Source organism: Apus apus, chromosome 5, assembly GCF_020740795.1.
Source record: "Apus apus isolate bApuApu2 chromosome 5, bApuApu2.pri.cur, whole genome shotgun sequence".
NCBI lineage: Eukaryota > Metazoa > Chordata > Aves > Apodiformes > Apodidae > Apus > Apus apus.
Genome location: NC_067286.1, coordinates 12229461 through 12244360, shown reverse-complemented (window position 1 = coordinate 12244360; position 14900 = coordinate 12229461). Strand labels below are relative to the sequence as shown.

Genomic DNA, 14900 nt, shown 5'->3' with positions numbered 1-14900 from the left:
ATGCAACTGGCAGAGTAGCACCTAGCTGCACTGTATGTGGTGTTTGCAATTCAGAGACCACACACATGACCCAGGACCAGTAACTGATTCAGTCACTTCAGAAAAAATATACTCTGTGTCTATTTATTAGAGGAAAGTGATGTAAATCTATGAAAAAGCAAGAAGACAAAATAAATAGAATTGCAGCCATCCTTTAAAGTTACTGGTGCACTGTATTAAAGTGACACTCACAGTACAAAGAAATGTGTTTGGTACAGTCCAGTGGGTTGCACATGAATTACATAACCTTGAAAACCATTGCAGAAAGCATTGCAGCAGGAACACAGTTCAGAACTTTTCTACTGGAGATGCTTCAAGTCCAAAAGCTTTCATGAGGTGGCAGGTCAAAGCAGCTGGCACAGGGTGAGCAGAAGGGCTGCAGAAAGGGACAAGTTTGAATGAACCCTGACATCAGCTCTCACAGCAGCTCAGACCTGGACAAGAAATGCCCCACAGGAAAACCCCACTGCCTATCAAAGCCTTGAAATGAATATTCTGATCAATGCCTGGTCACGTGTTGGCAGGGTGGGAGGGAGCCTGTTCCTCACAGCCCAGTCTGGAGACACCGTATCAGCCAGCCAACAAGTGCTCCTGGCCATGGCATTACTGTATCTAAATTCATAGAGGTGAAAAGCAAGACACCAACTCAGCCCTGCACAGCAGCCTTGGTGGGACCCGGCCAGCAATGCCACCAGTTCTCAGCCATCACCCACCTGCAGCTTGCTTCATCCTTCCTGGTGCACTGCACAGCAGGTTTTTGGAGACAAGTCTCTGCACAGTTCAAGTAGAGAGGTCCAACTCTGCAGCAGCATTTCTTCCCCCAGTTTGTGTGTGTGAACTCCTGCTTTTGTTTTTATTCATGCAACTTCCGGGGATCTGTCTATGTATCTCTAGCAGTCTGCTCAACATCAAGCACAGGGAAACACAAGCTTTCACCACACAGGAAACAAACCACAGCTAAGATGACCAGGAAACATTCATAATTTTTAATTCACACCAGTAATAAAATTGCATTACATTTTTCATAAAATAAATGTTCCAGTTTATATACAGAAAACAGACTGTACAGAGCCCTCCCCCAGACCCCAAAAACTCACAAACATACAGGCAATGCAGTGCTCAGCTAAGCAGGCACAACTGTACATCTAAAATTGTAACTGCTTTGTGTTGGGGGGAAAAGTACTACAATGTATATAGTCCTCTCTGGACCAAGAATTAAAAAAATATTTCAGGCAAGCTGACAGGCACCCTCGCTGCTCGCGCGGCCAAGCGCCCATCCCACAGTGCTTCAGCAAAGCAGGGTTTGTTATTGAACCTGGGACTCAAAGCTCCCATTCAGCTGCCCTTCCTCATAGTCCATCTGACACAAGATCATGTTGTTCTTCAGGAAAAATTTGTCTCCCACACAGAATCTGGAAGATAAAAAGAATTAATGGGTAAAGTAGGAACAGAGGTTGGAACAGGGGGCATCTGAAGCAGCTGGGGTGTGCAGGTGACTCTGTGGACCAGAGTTTAATTTCTGGCTCTGCTGGTGATGTGGGACCCCAGGAAAGCCCACGTGCTTCTCCCCCAGCTCCCCATGCCTGCACATGCCCTGGCATTTTGCACTCAGAGAATCATAGGTTCATAGAATGGTTTGAGTTGGAAGGGACCTTAAAGAGCATCTAATTCCCTTTCCTGGCACTTAGCTTCCAGGTCATGGTTGTATGAAGCAGCTAGGGGAGCAGGTCCCAGTCTCTGCCAGGTCCCACGCCAGAGGCTGGAGGATTGGAGCAGTGAAGGGATTTGTTCCTGCAGCAGACAAGAGGTGTCAGCTCTACAACCAGGAAATCAAATGGCTGATATCACACAGAGACTATTTGGAGTTTCTGCTGGTATCCACATCTTCATGGTTCTCTCAGGTGCAGCAGTATTTACACTAATTTCCAGGCAAGGACTAGCTATTAAGTCCTTCCTCACCCCCTTGTGTACAGTGTGGAACAATAAATAGAAATTTCCTGCTGGCTGGACTCCTAACCTTTATCTTCATTGAGCGAAGGGCACTGCTCTCTATATACCATGTAAATTGTTCTGTTTGTATTGAAGTTGACAGAGAGGTTTGTGATATTTAACAATTTTATTTGACCATTAAGGTCAAAAAAGTTCCACATATAAGATCTGAGAGGTGTGAATTGACAGCCAATAGCTTTTTTCCACCCTGCCTGCTTGCTCAAGAATCAGAAGCTAAGCTTTATTTCTTAAGACAACAAATAATGCTCTTTGCAACCAATTCAAGGGCTGTTTTTTTGTCCATCCCCCCACACTAGTGGGGCAATGACAGAGATGAGTACAGGGCTGTGCTTCCCTGTCCCAAGTGCCAAGTTTTAATTCTGCCCCAGGTGCTAAAAGCAGAGAGGCAGCACAGCCACTACTCTGAAAGGCAGCTCTGAACCCAGAAGAACGGGTAGGTACCACCGTCTGGTGAGGCTGAATATTTACTGGGCTTTGAAGGAAGATCAGTGGAGATAACCCCATCCTCAGGAGACATAGCAGACCTCAAATATCCATTTCCTATGCTCCCAGGCAGAGCTTTGGCAGGGACATTGTCTTATTCTTGTCTAAAATTCTTTCTGGATTTGTAACTCAGGCATCTGCAGGCAGAGCATCTCCATAAAACTGAAATCTCTCTGCCATACAGAAAGCACTGATATTTTTAAAGCTCCTCTTTAGGTCTGACATGGGCACAAGTTTTCTCCAACTGGACACCAGCAAATAAGCTGAAGAATTTGCCAAATCTGTCCAGAGAGAATTGGGCATTGGTTCTAACTTTACATGATTCCACTGAAGACCCTCCATCTTCTTCCCTCTATGGCACATGCTTTAGTTGGTCGGAAATTCAACCGTTTATTGTGTATTAAAAAGCTAAAAATTAATCTAAATTTAAATTAACAGCTTTTATGCTAAAACCTGTACTGCACACACTCTCCTTAACACTGCCTCCTTCAGCTGTAGGTTTACTCACTGTAAATAACAAACACAGCTGCCTATGTTTTGCTACTTATCCCTACTTTAAGTACAATGTAAATCTCCAGGAAGAGAAATGCAAAAATTACTCTTACCACCAGCATCATCAACAACTGTCTCTTGCCAGACTTGCTTTGGGTCTAGAGGAGCCAAACGGGATGTGTATGAGCACATGGAAACTAAAATGTACAGTATGGCTACCCTGAGACCCTGTGAAGTTTTGGGAGAAGGGCTTGATTCATGGGAAAGGTGACTGTTTCTTTCTCCCTGCTAGTCCTGCAAACCCAGCAGTAAACTGGTATCTCTTCAGATGGTGTATTGTAACTAGAGACAGAGGACTTAACAGGGCATCTTCAAACTCAGTTTCACGTGTCCCAGCCTGCAGCTCTCTGAAGAGCAAGATGTGGGACTGCAATGCCAGCCCCCACGCTTGGAGCAGGTCTGTTGCAGAGCCCATCTGCTTGCTTGAGTTTCAGCTGGCAGCAGTGAGAAACAGGCTCTGAACCTGTCCTGCCATTTCTACAGAGTGATTTTCTTGCAAGAAAAGCCACATTTTAGATAATGGCAATGCAGGCAGCTGGACTTGCTGAAAGCCCTGTAATACTGATCTATTAGTCAGTTACAGCAGTGACCAACTTTTGTTCAGGATTGTGACAAGTCCTGTTGACCTTATGAAAACATGGTAGGCTGAAGCATTGCAGAACTTGATGCAAATCTGTTTTTTATTTTGGAGAATGAAGTTAATAAAAACACTGCACACTTGGTAAAAATATTAGGTTTTGCTCTGATGGATAACACACTACACAGGCACAGTCTAGCTACAGCAGGGCAAGTAAGCTGGAAGAGCACTAGAGAAAGGTCTTCATAACAAAATTTTTTCATAGCTGAAGAAAGAGGTAGGGTTTCCAATTCAGAACTAGTGTTGGCATCTACCTGTGAAATTTTGAATTTAGGGTTACTTGAACTCCCTGTTCTCAGTACAGCTTTCAATGTCGTCTGTTACAGGAGCACTTCCATTCTGCCCCTTCGGGCCAAAATCTCTAGAGGATAAGTCATAGAAGTTTGTAGTCTTCAAAACTAACAAGCTACACTTAGCTCTATTCTGTCTCCTCAGCCTATCTTTCAGAAACATTCAGCTCCCCTCAAACTGGGCAAATCCCTCATCCATCAAAGCGTGACTCTGCCAGACCGGGGGGATTACCTGTGCTTTCCTGCCAGGCAGCGACAGCACGTGGAGGTTATTTTAAGGGCAGAGGAGGCCCGTGCTTTGCACTGGATGCAGTAACAGCATGAGCAGTCACAGAGGGAAGACAGGGAGAGAGGTGCTTGGGAGCCTTTGTAATAAAGGGGGAAATGTAAAAGAAATGTCTGAAAATAAAAACTAGGCCTTACTGGGCTTTTCCATGACAGAAGCCAGGGAAAAGTAGGGGTTTGATGACGAATACTGATCGTACGGACTGCAAGGCCAACCCAGCACTCCTGCCTGTGCAGCCCAGAGCCCTGACTTGTCTCTGCCAGATCGGACACTCGAGGTGCTGTAGCCCTAGAGTAGGTGTAGACTTTGGGAGCATCCCTCTCCTCCTGGCCTTCATCCCCAGCCCAGAGAAAGCTGAGCCTGAAGGCTGAGCCTGTCAGCACCCTGCAACGCTTCCAAGTCCGGAGACAAACCCCACAGACAACCAGCAATTTCTGCTGTGTGAGGACAGCCCTTCTCAGGGATGGGACCTATCAGCGCTGCAAACAGCCACAGGCTGCTGATGGGGAATCACGGCTGTTGCAGGAGCATATCCAAGAACGGGGAAGCAAGGCTGGACAACTGAAAAGATTGAGCATGGCTTCCGGGAAGGAGCCCAAAGCCGGAGCCACTAGATGTCACTGCCGCCGCGGAGCTGCCACCGCCCCGGCGGTGCTGCCGGTATGAACAGCAGTTTTCTACCTCGACCAAACACCTCCCCTGCCTTCAATAACACGACCGAGTAAAGCCACCTGAGCTACAAACTGCTCCCCCGCTTCTCCTCTTGCCCTCTCTGGCACCAGACAGCTGCAAACCCATTCGTCCCCATGAACTCAGCCACTGCTGGAGGGCATGGAAGGAGAGCCAGGCCCCAGTTTGCACGGTCTCCTAAGTTTAGCGAGAAAGGTGGCAGGGGTTTGCATCCACACACTCACCAAGTATGGCTACTCCTTTAGACATCCCACTGTGACTTTTGTTTTATGGCAAGAGAGGGATGAATTTTTAAGTCGGGCTTTTACAGAACTAGGTTCTCCATCTTCCCACAAGTTTTGTCATCTCTTTCCCATCACCCTCTCTCAATGTGGGTTGAAGCATTGCTTACTAGTTTCATCTCTAGGAAAAACAAGTCCACAAGTCCAGAACATGCACCCCAGCACAGCCTTTGGGCTCTGGGCAGTCACTACAGCCCAACTAAACAAGCTGTGAGAACAACAATTACTTTCAGGCCTGTCTTGGAGAAGGATGCATCAGAAGGTGACACTGTATCGCATTGGCTCTGTGGGCTTCCATTCTGCCTACAGCCACCAACAAACTGGGTGCTGGGAAGATTTTTCTCAGCCCTCCCATATTCAGCTAGTTACAGGTAGCCCAAGTGAAAACTTTGTGCATGATCCTTCATTATCCTCCTTGACATGCATTTTCCACTTGGTAAAACCCAGCAGAAATACACAAACCCTACTCGAAATTACACCACCATGATCCCCTATTAATTACACAACAACTAAAGGGACTTGTTCCTAGTGTGCAGGAACTTCGTACTAGGGCTTATCTAGGGTCTTCTTCCTGCCCCTTCTCTTTCTCCTTCTTCTTTGCCATCAGTTTTGAGCTTGTCACAAACCTGACTTAAGCAAAACAACATCAGTTTCCCAGAGGAGGTCCATTCTCCATTGTCTGTGTTCTGCAAAGGGGGTAGATCCTGAAAGGACTCTAAGTGGTTTGTTTTATTCAGCAGCAGCTGTGCTGTCTGTATGTCCCACTTGCCCCCCTACCCCCCCAACTCCCACCATCTCCAAGGGGATTTGCAGTAAAGGGGCTACAGATACATCACCCAGGTCAGCCTAATAAACCAGCCCAAGCCACACCAGCAGGCTGTGAGCCCCAGACAAGTAGTGTAGATCAAATGTTTCCCCTATTTTGCAGGCAAAGGTATAAATTAGTTTTGTGTTTGTGTGTATAATAACTGTGTCCTCACCGCTGGTTGCAGAGCTGACAGGCAAAGCAGTCCAAATGGTAAACATTATCTCTGGCCCTCATCACCATCTCAAAGGCAGGGATCAGTTTACTGCAGGCAGCACAATTCCCGGTGGTACCAAAGAGCCTGCCAAAGAAGCACAATCATTAGAAGCCATTTTAATTAAATGGTGGAAGGACTAATTAAGTGTAATTAGCAGTATCAAATACTGTATTGCACCAATAAATAGAAGTTGCAGTCTCCATTTCGCTGACCAACCAGCATGCGGGAACTTGGGATAAAACTGCCTGGTGAGCAGGCTCCAATTGTCGAGATGAAACTTCATTTGGTTTGCCAGCCTAGGGCTAATTTGCTGTCTAATGGAGAAAAGCATTAAACACTTAGAGCACTATTTTGGGGCTCACAAAATTTCAGTCAAAAACTATCTGCCTCTCTGCAGCAGTGGGGTGGGTCCTTGGAGCCACCTGTCCCGCTCCACGTGTGCTTGCCCTGTCTGTGCTTGGCCACAATCTAATGGAGGAATAGGCTGGCAGCCTCTCACAGCAAGACACAGACCTGCAAACTTTGCCAACCCTGGCAGGCAATGCTGTAATATAGCTGAGGAAGAACTTCTCTTACCTACTATTTAAAATGAAAACAAAACAAACAAACAAACAAACAAACAAACAAAACCCAGGCCATTTCTTTCACAATTGGTACATTGCAAGCATTTTGCAAGGCACCTTGGAGAGCAAGCCCTCCTCCTTGTCTCTGCCCCTCTCTTCCTCCCTCCACATCCCTCCTGGGAGCCAGCTAAGCCCTTACACCAAGGCCTGAACAGCATGCTCAGCCGTTCCACTTCAGCTCCTCAGTCCTTCAGGACAGCCCCTCAGCACTGGAAGCGTTGCCATTTTCATCTTGGCTTTCACTATCTGTCTCCCCAGATGTCTGCTGCTGATACAGCTCCTGCCGGGGGACTCAACCAAGACTGCAGCATCCTTACTTCCATCCCCTTCTCCAAGATGTCCCTGCAGACCTCTGCGCACACCAGGGGCAGCACGCCCCTGCCACGACAAAGCCACACCAACCCAGCCAGGGCATGAATCAACAGGCCCACAAAACCAAGATTCACCTGAGACTGTGATCAACACACATGCGGTTAGTTTCTTCGCTTAGGAGATGATGAAGATAGTATTCTTGGGGTGATGAGCCTCAAGATGTACAGTTCCTGCTAACTATTAAGCTCTGCGTGTACAACGTGCCGCTGCCCACAGACAGATTTGGGCTCACAGTTTGTTTCAAGCCATTGGTTCTGGCTGATTCCACAGCACACAGACGAGAAGCATCAGGAAAATCTATAACCAATTTCTAAATCTGCAATTTGCCAAGCTAATCAATACTAATTATTACTGGCCAGTAATTGCGAATTAAACCACCCAGCAATGTTATAGAAACCTGCACACAGCTCTCCCACCCTGACACAGCACTGTGCTACCAAAGTCAGCTTGCTCTTCAGCTACAAAAAAAAAAGCCTACTCTTATTTTTCGTTAGAAGTGGTATCAGTGTTCTTTCATTAGGCCTGGCTGGAAAACATCAAGACTTCCTATGAACAAACAGCATCATGTTTTCACTGAAAGTTAAAAGATGCAAACTAAACAGAAACACTTCTGCAGCACAGAAAAATCACAAAGGGAGTACAAAAATTTATTCCCCTATGACTCTATTGTATGAGGTCTGAAAGGGAGAGTAAAATACCAGCTATACAGTTTGCATGGGCAAACTCAGACGATGTGATCACTAACGGGACAGCCCCTTTCTCCCTTCAAATTGACTCCAGCTTGCTCCTGCTCCCACAAGCAGGCAGGAGAGGAAGCCGAGCATGGTGCTTGGCTGCCTAATGCCAGCAGACGAGACTGAAAAAATGTGGGACTGAAAAGCATACAGGTCTCCACCCTGCAATGCCCTGGCTCTCGTTCAACACCTACTCGCAAATCAAGCCATTAATACAGACATCCTTCCCACCCTCTCTCCCCCAGTGGAGCTGCCCTCTTCTACAGTACCTCACTCTGGCAGAGCAAAACCTGACAGCTTTTGCCGGGGTTTTGCCATTTTCCATAAAACCAGGCATCCGTTTTTTGAGTACCCAAGTCAAAGCAAACTCAAAAAATGAGTCCAATGTGTTAGGCAGGGAAACTGGGAGGTTAATCCTAGATTTACTCTCTGCCCAGCACTGCTACACGCACAAGTATAAAATATCCATTATTCATTAGCATCACAGTTGTGTGGAGCTCAATCTAGATTAAACAAAAAAAGGGGCCCCAGACAGCACCATTTGCATTGTTAAGCAGGCGCTTTTCTTCAGCCTTCAAATAGGAGACTTTTCTAAATGGAAATGATGGGGAAATTTGGACAGATGTTCACTTAACTATTTAAACAGTTAGCTTAAGAAACATGAAAAATGTATTTGGCATCGTATTCACCTGTCTCCTTTCAGGGGTTTTGGGGGTAAACCAATTGTTAAACAGCTTTGACTGTTTGCATAAGATCTGAAGCTTATGTTCTGTCCAGCTGAAATCGTGTTGCCTTCTAATGTCTACATAAATGTAACTTCCAGCTAGTCAGTGTGCTAATCTTTTTCTCTTCTATCAAGTTTCACAGTCTTCCATACCCTCCCTTTCCCAACAGATGAACATTTCACACTTATTCTACCACTTCCTAATTTTAATCTGCTTTTCAGGGAGTGATTTACAGCCCTGTATATTCACCAGGCTTCTAAAAATATGCTCTAACTTGTAGCTCAGTGAACATGATTTTTTTTTTTTTTTTTTTTAATCTCTTGGAAGAAACAGCAAAATGAACACATATTTTGCCTTTTTTTGTTTGTTTGTAAAAAATCCTGCCACCTCTGCTCCCCACTTACCTAGAAGCTACTTGAGCTGAAATTTTCTGAGGTGGGAAGTTTAACGTTACTGGAGGAGGGGAGAGAAGACAAGGAGCAGGAGGAAAATATTCCAACCCAAGCCCCATCTGTGGTTAAATTTAAAATAGCCCCACATGAACAAACTGATCTGCATTCTGTCCCCCAGATACCTTCATAACAGATGCAATACTCTCTTGCACATTCACACAAACAAAGTTGAAGCGTATTGGAAAAATCTATCAAGAAGATGCTCAGCATCTACTTACCAGCTTGGAGCCATTAGCATAAAAGAAGCTGGAAATACAGAAAGGTTTCAGTTCAGAGTTGCTTTGCTTCTTCTAAGAAGTCCTTTCTTCCCCCCCCCCCCCCTCCCTTTGAAGTTAAAAGGCAACAATTTTTAAGTACAGATTTATTCTCCCTTATGTAACAGGAAGACCTAGCCAGCTTGTAAATAAGCATAGACTATGCAGATTTAAAATTTAGCACAATTAAACTTTTACCCTGTGGTAGTAATTATGTTTAATGGCTCTTAGCCTGAACTTACCCATGTCTATTGTTGTCAGCCAGCCTAAAAGCAGGAGTTTGTCCAAGGACAATTTTCTGTAGTTTATAGGCACACTAAAACCCCTGCTACGCGCTGTTCTCATTGGCCATTGATGTCAGTGTACATAGTAAAAATTAAAGCTAATTGGCATACAGGAGCAGCAGTGAATGCAAATGAATTAATGGGAAAAGAAGGGAGTGCTCCTGGAAACGACAGGCAACTGTTGAAGGATGCTTTTTATGTAGCCTTGTCTGGGCTAAAGAGCAGTCCTCTTTCTGCACAATGATGCAGACCTCCCCAGCTCCAAGAATACACCTGAAGTGAACTCAACCTATAGTAAAGTCAACAGCACCCTGCTGGTTTTGGGGAAAAAAGAATGGGAAAGGTTCCTTACTGTAGGGGAAACATGAAGAAACTTCTCATATGAACAATTAAGTTTAGCACCTTTTTACAGATTTTTCTTTTCCAACCACAATGTGCAGTGCAGCAAAACTGAGAACCTGTTTTCCTATTTTTGTCACCACTAGAAACAACGATCTGTCACTGCCTACAAAGAGTCCCCGTTTCTTCTCCTCTCTCTAGCCTGGTGTCTGACGAACTAGCAGCTTGCAACCAAGAAAGGGAGACAATGTTCAGTCCACAGAAAAAGTGAAAAGTTTGGAGCTGTTGACTTCACAGGAGGCAAAAAAACCACAGGAACCAGGACAGGCACAGATAAATAATGGGTGGTACAGAAAGGATAGGTTAGGAGTGTCAAATGGATTTTTTTTAAACAACACAAGTTCAAAATTAAACAGCTGAATCAAGAATCATAATTCCCTAAAACAAGAGGCTTTGTCAACACTGAGCAGCAAGAATACTGAGCTGAAAGAGCTTACACTTACCTATGGATAAATATCTGCATTTTTAGATATTGTGTACAGCTACATATTTCTCCATGTATTTGGATATCCACATTATCTGCATATACAAATTTCTGAAGAGCTAACAAACCCCATGCTCATACTCTCTTCAGATAGCAGGTGAAAGAGGTTTTCCCATACACCTTCCCTATATCCCTGCTGCTGTTTATTTCCTAGATCCAGGACTGGCTGTAGAACAAGACTTGCTCTATGTACCTGAAAATCAGTGTTACAAAAGAGAAGGTTTTGCCCTACCATTTGAAACAAACCTACAACTAGTCTTCCAATGAGGACAGCTCTTAACAGCTTGCAATCTGTATTTTTCCCATCTGTGGATATTAGAAATATGCTGAGCTCCAAATCTGCTTCGAACAAAGTACTAAATATACCAAGAATTGCAAGGAAAGCCTGAACATTGTTTAAAAAGATAAAAAGAATAAGCTTAAAAGCAACTTATGACTCAAGGTTCCCAACTTCCCTGTAATCAGCCTTTGTGTAATAGTCAGAGAAAGCCTCAGCCATAGGTGTTTCAGCACAGTAAATATATACTGGCTGGTGTACTCGCCTCTCCAGGACACCATTGTCAGTGCTGCAGTGGGAAGTCAAGTCAACTGAAGGGAAGGAAATGCATTTTGATAGTAATGAGGCTGGTCAAGCTGCCATCTCATGAAGCCTTCAAGTCCAATCCCAAAGAATGTACCTCTTGCATGCCAGAGGTACATTCATGGATAGCATAGCAGGAAGAGTTGAAGCAGCACAGTACAAAACATCCCTCTGGTTGAGTGACCGCACAAGTTCAGAGATTATTGGGCATAAACTTCAAGATTGCTCAAGGGCATCTGTTTTTAGTTGCAGAACACATCTGGATGCTAATTGATTTTTATTCCTTTGGTCTGTCCCTCCATATTTTCAGTAGATACTTACAGTGGGGTTGGGACTCTTAGCAGATAGAAGTCCAAGTCCTTCTCCCCTACCCCAGCCTTCCTAATGGTGTAACTAAAGCTGCTGACCTTAAAACCCATCTCGGTTGTTTCTGACACTGTTGAACATGTGCAACAGTGTCCTTTTAGGGGAGTTTAAAAACAGTAGTCAGAAAACTGAAATGTTGAAAGTGCTAAAGACATACTAGTCTACCACAGCCAGGAAGAATTACTCCCCATAAGTTTTCCTTCTCATTGGGAGGTTGTGGAGAAGTGGGGGGAAAAAAAAAAAAAAAGAAAAATTAAAGAAAAAAAAAGAGAGGGAGCAAGAGAAGGGAAAAAGGGGAAAAAAGCAAGTGAACAAATTAAGTATAGCTTTTTTATCCTGACAGACAGGGGCTATGAGAAACTCCTGAACCAGCTAGTACGGAGAAAAAGAAAATTTCTGCTTTAACATCACAAAACAGAACTTTTGCCAAGGTACCTTGTATTTTGAGCCTAATTAATGATTCTTAATCTGTATAGATACCAAGCATAGAAGTGAGGGAATCCTACATAGCATGCAAGACGTTCCCTGTTGTGATGCAAGAACAGCACTTCAATTTTGCAACATTTTTTGGCTCTGAGCAGATACCATTTGTTCAGCCACACTGCATTTATACCTCTCCTCCCCACACTGAACGTGTCTCTTGAAAAGCAGGCAGGGCATGCTCTCGGTGCGTGCATGCTCGCTATGCTCCTCTGGTGGAAAAAAATCCCAAAGATTCTCCTTGCTGCTCCAAAGGTGTTATAGCTTCTTCAGACTGAAGCAACATTCAGACTATTAGTGACGTTTCTGGTAGCTTAACTTAAATTCTGCTAGTTTTCTCATGCACTTTTCAGCTTCTGAACACTTGTGCTTACACTTCCAACTGTGGTTTAATTGTTTGGCTTAAGGCCTTTGTTCCCAACTTGGGGAAGGCCTCCATATTTGCTGTGGCAGAGAGCAGGGTGCCTGTTTTTGTGCAAGATCACTTTTCATATCCCACAACAAAATTAAAATTTGCCCAATACAAAAAAATTAATCTAAAGGGCTCCTGAAGTGAGTCACTAACAGAACAAACCTGTTGGGGCATTCAGAGCAGAGTAAAAATGAGTACCCAACAACTGGAAACCCTAGCGCCAGGCAGCTGACTCACTAGGGCTGGGAGCTGCCCAGGGTGACATTCAAGCCTCCATGACACAAAGGGTGCTGAGGGCCCCCAGTGCCAGGGATGGCAGGCCTGCCAGCACATCCTGGACGGGCTGTGCAGGGATGCTGACCTGCCAGGGGCACTGGCACACCATACTGGTTGCGGCACCGATGCTGTGCAGGGGTTGCAGAGCCCATCAAAACATGCTGGAAATTGAACAGAATTTCCACAAAATCTACTGAGAACAGCACCAGGGCTTCCTGGAAAGTCCTTCTCTCTTACTGATTTGCCATAATTTTTAAACTCAGGTTTAGGGTATTTTTTTTGGAGTCTAATTAAGGCCTTAATCAGTTTAAATGATGAAAAACTTTCCCAACACCAGCATATCAAACACGTGGAAGCGACAGTTCTGCTCCTGTCAAAGGGAGCCTGGCCTGCCTTTGCTCATGTGAGGGCACCATGCCGAGTAAAAAGGAAAAGATCACATTCTTCATCAGCACTTCACAGTGAAATTTAAGTTGTCAGTTCCTCCCTGGAAATCCTGATGCAACACCCAAAACGTCCCTGTGAACTGGAGCTTGGTGAATGTTTAATTATGCTCAGGAACAAACACAAATTGCTGCACAGGGGCTGTGAGGAGCCATCCCAGCTGCATGCTAAGCTTCTCTATCCCAGAAGCAGTTTCTTCAATAGCACTTGCTTATCAAAAATAATTAGAGGTAGGAGTGCTGGAACAGTGATTATGGAACAAATGGTAAATCTATTTGCTCAGACGAAATATATCGAAAGATACATCTAGACGCAGCTGGAGACTGAGGTGATACCACAAGGATAACAACTCGAGATCCAATTTCATCTTTCATGATTAAAAAATGAGCAAGAAAGTGTTTTATGAAATGTGAAGGTTAACAAATGTTCCTTCACAAGCAATGACGACAGTTTATCTTTTGAAACAAATGATCAGGCTATGGTCTGCTAGCAGCTCCTGAAATACATTTGAAAGATTTCTTCTAAAAGCCCACTAAGGACCTGCGCATGGGGATGGCAGCCCCGCTGTGTTGCCAACACTTCAGACAACGCCAGCTTCAAAACATTCCCAACATAGCAGGGAGGGATCTAGCCATGGTCCTGTCCCAGCTCTCTGCCCCTCTCTGATGGCAAAGACCAGAAATTCACCCCTGTCCCATTCCCGGCAGTGGCTGTAGCTGCTCTGGTACAGCAGAACCCACAGCCACCAGAGCAGGGGTGGCACAAGCAGGGGCCCAGACCTGCAAACTGCTGAATTTCTGCCCAGGAGTGCCTTCTGTCTGTAGGTAAGCACCTAGACATTACTGCCTCCACTGCGAGGGGGCAAGCGGGAGCCCAACACTGGGTGGCAGTGGCTGGGTCCTTGCAGCCCCAGACAGGACCAAGGGTGCTGGACACTCCTGGATGGAGACTGTGCAAGGGAGGCGATGGAGAAAGCACATCTACCAGTTCCCATCAAATTTGAAGAAACATTGGTCTATGAAGACTTTATGAGACACCTTTTTTTTTACATATATATATTTTTTTTTTTCCTGGTCATTATATGTTAATATTCCTTTTGGACTTCAGATACAAAAGACATGTGTATTTACATGTATATGCACAAAATCAGTCTGCCTTTTAATTTTTCACATGATGGTTGACCTACTAGATATCATTGCAATATTCACCCTGTTCTTTTTCAAAGGCATATAGAGGCAGTGGCCAACAATAAATTCCTTGACTGGCCTCCAGATAAAGTACTCCCTTTGTGGTGTGAGAACAGTGAGAAGTATAAAAACTTACTTTTAGGAATAAATTCTACTAAAATTTGTCTGGTAGAACAAGTACAATGAGTTGCTGAAAAAGGAAAAAAGGACATGGATAGAGACTCTATAACTGTTACAAGGAGGGAATTATTTAATGATGTGAATGGGTAATCCTCCAAGAAGAAAAATTCAAATTACCAAGTGTGAACACCGTACAGAAGATGGTGACTTTAGTTCCTTCTATTGATAAAACTAATAGTTAAAATTGAAAGAGAAAGAAATAGTATGTGTAGAATGCAACAGAAGATGTTTAAAAAAAAAAAAAATAAAAAAATTATTTTAACTTCCAGAAAATATGAGACTGCAGAGAAATGCCCCTATTCCTGTCCCAGGACCCTGAAAGAGTTCCTTAGCACAAGGAAAACAGGAGTGCAGAAGA

The 14900-nt window shown here is 44.5% G+C and overlaps 1 protein-coding gene across 2 annotated transcripts in view; it reads right to left on the bottom strand.

Moving 5' to 3' along the window:
- Window positions 1-1005: 1005 nt before the first annotated feature.
- Window positions 1006-14900, bottom strand: part of LMO1 (LIM domain only 1) — a 61148-nt gene continuing 47253 nt past the window's right edge. For both annotated transcript variants that reach the window (XM_051620925.1, XM_051620924.1), the window contains exons 3-4: window positions 6249-6374; window positions 1006-1451 (exon numbers count right to left, since the gene is read on the bottom strand). In XM_051620925.1, the coding sequence (XP_051476885.1) occupies window positions 1346-1451; window positions 6249-6374 (232 nt within the window). In that variant the 3' untranslated portion in view covers window positions 1006-1345. The remainder of the gene's footprint in view (window positions 1452-6248; window positions 6375-14900) is intronic.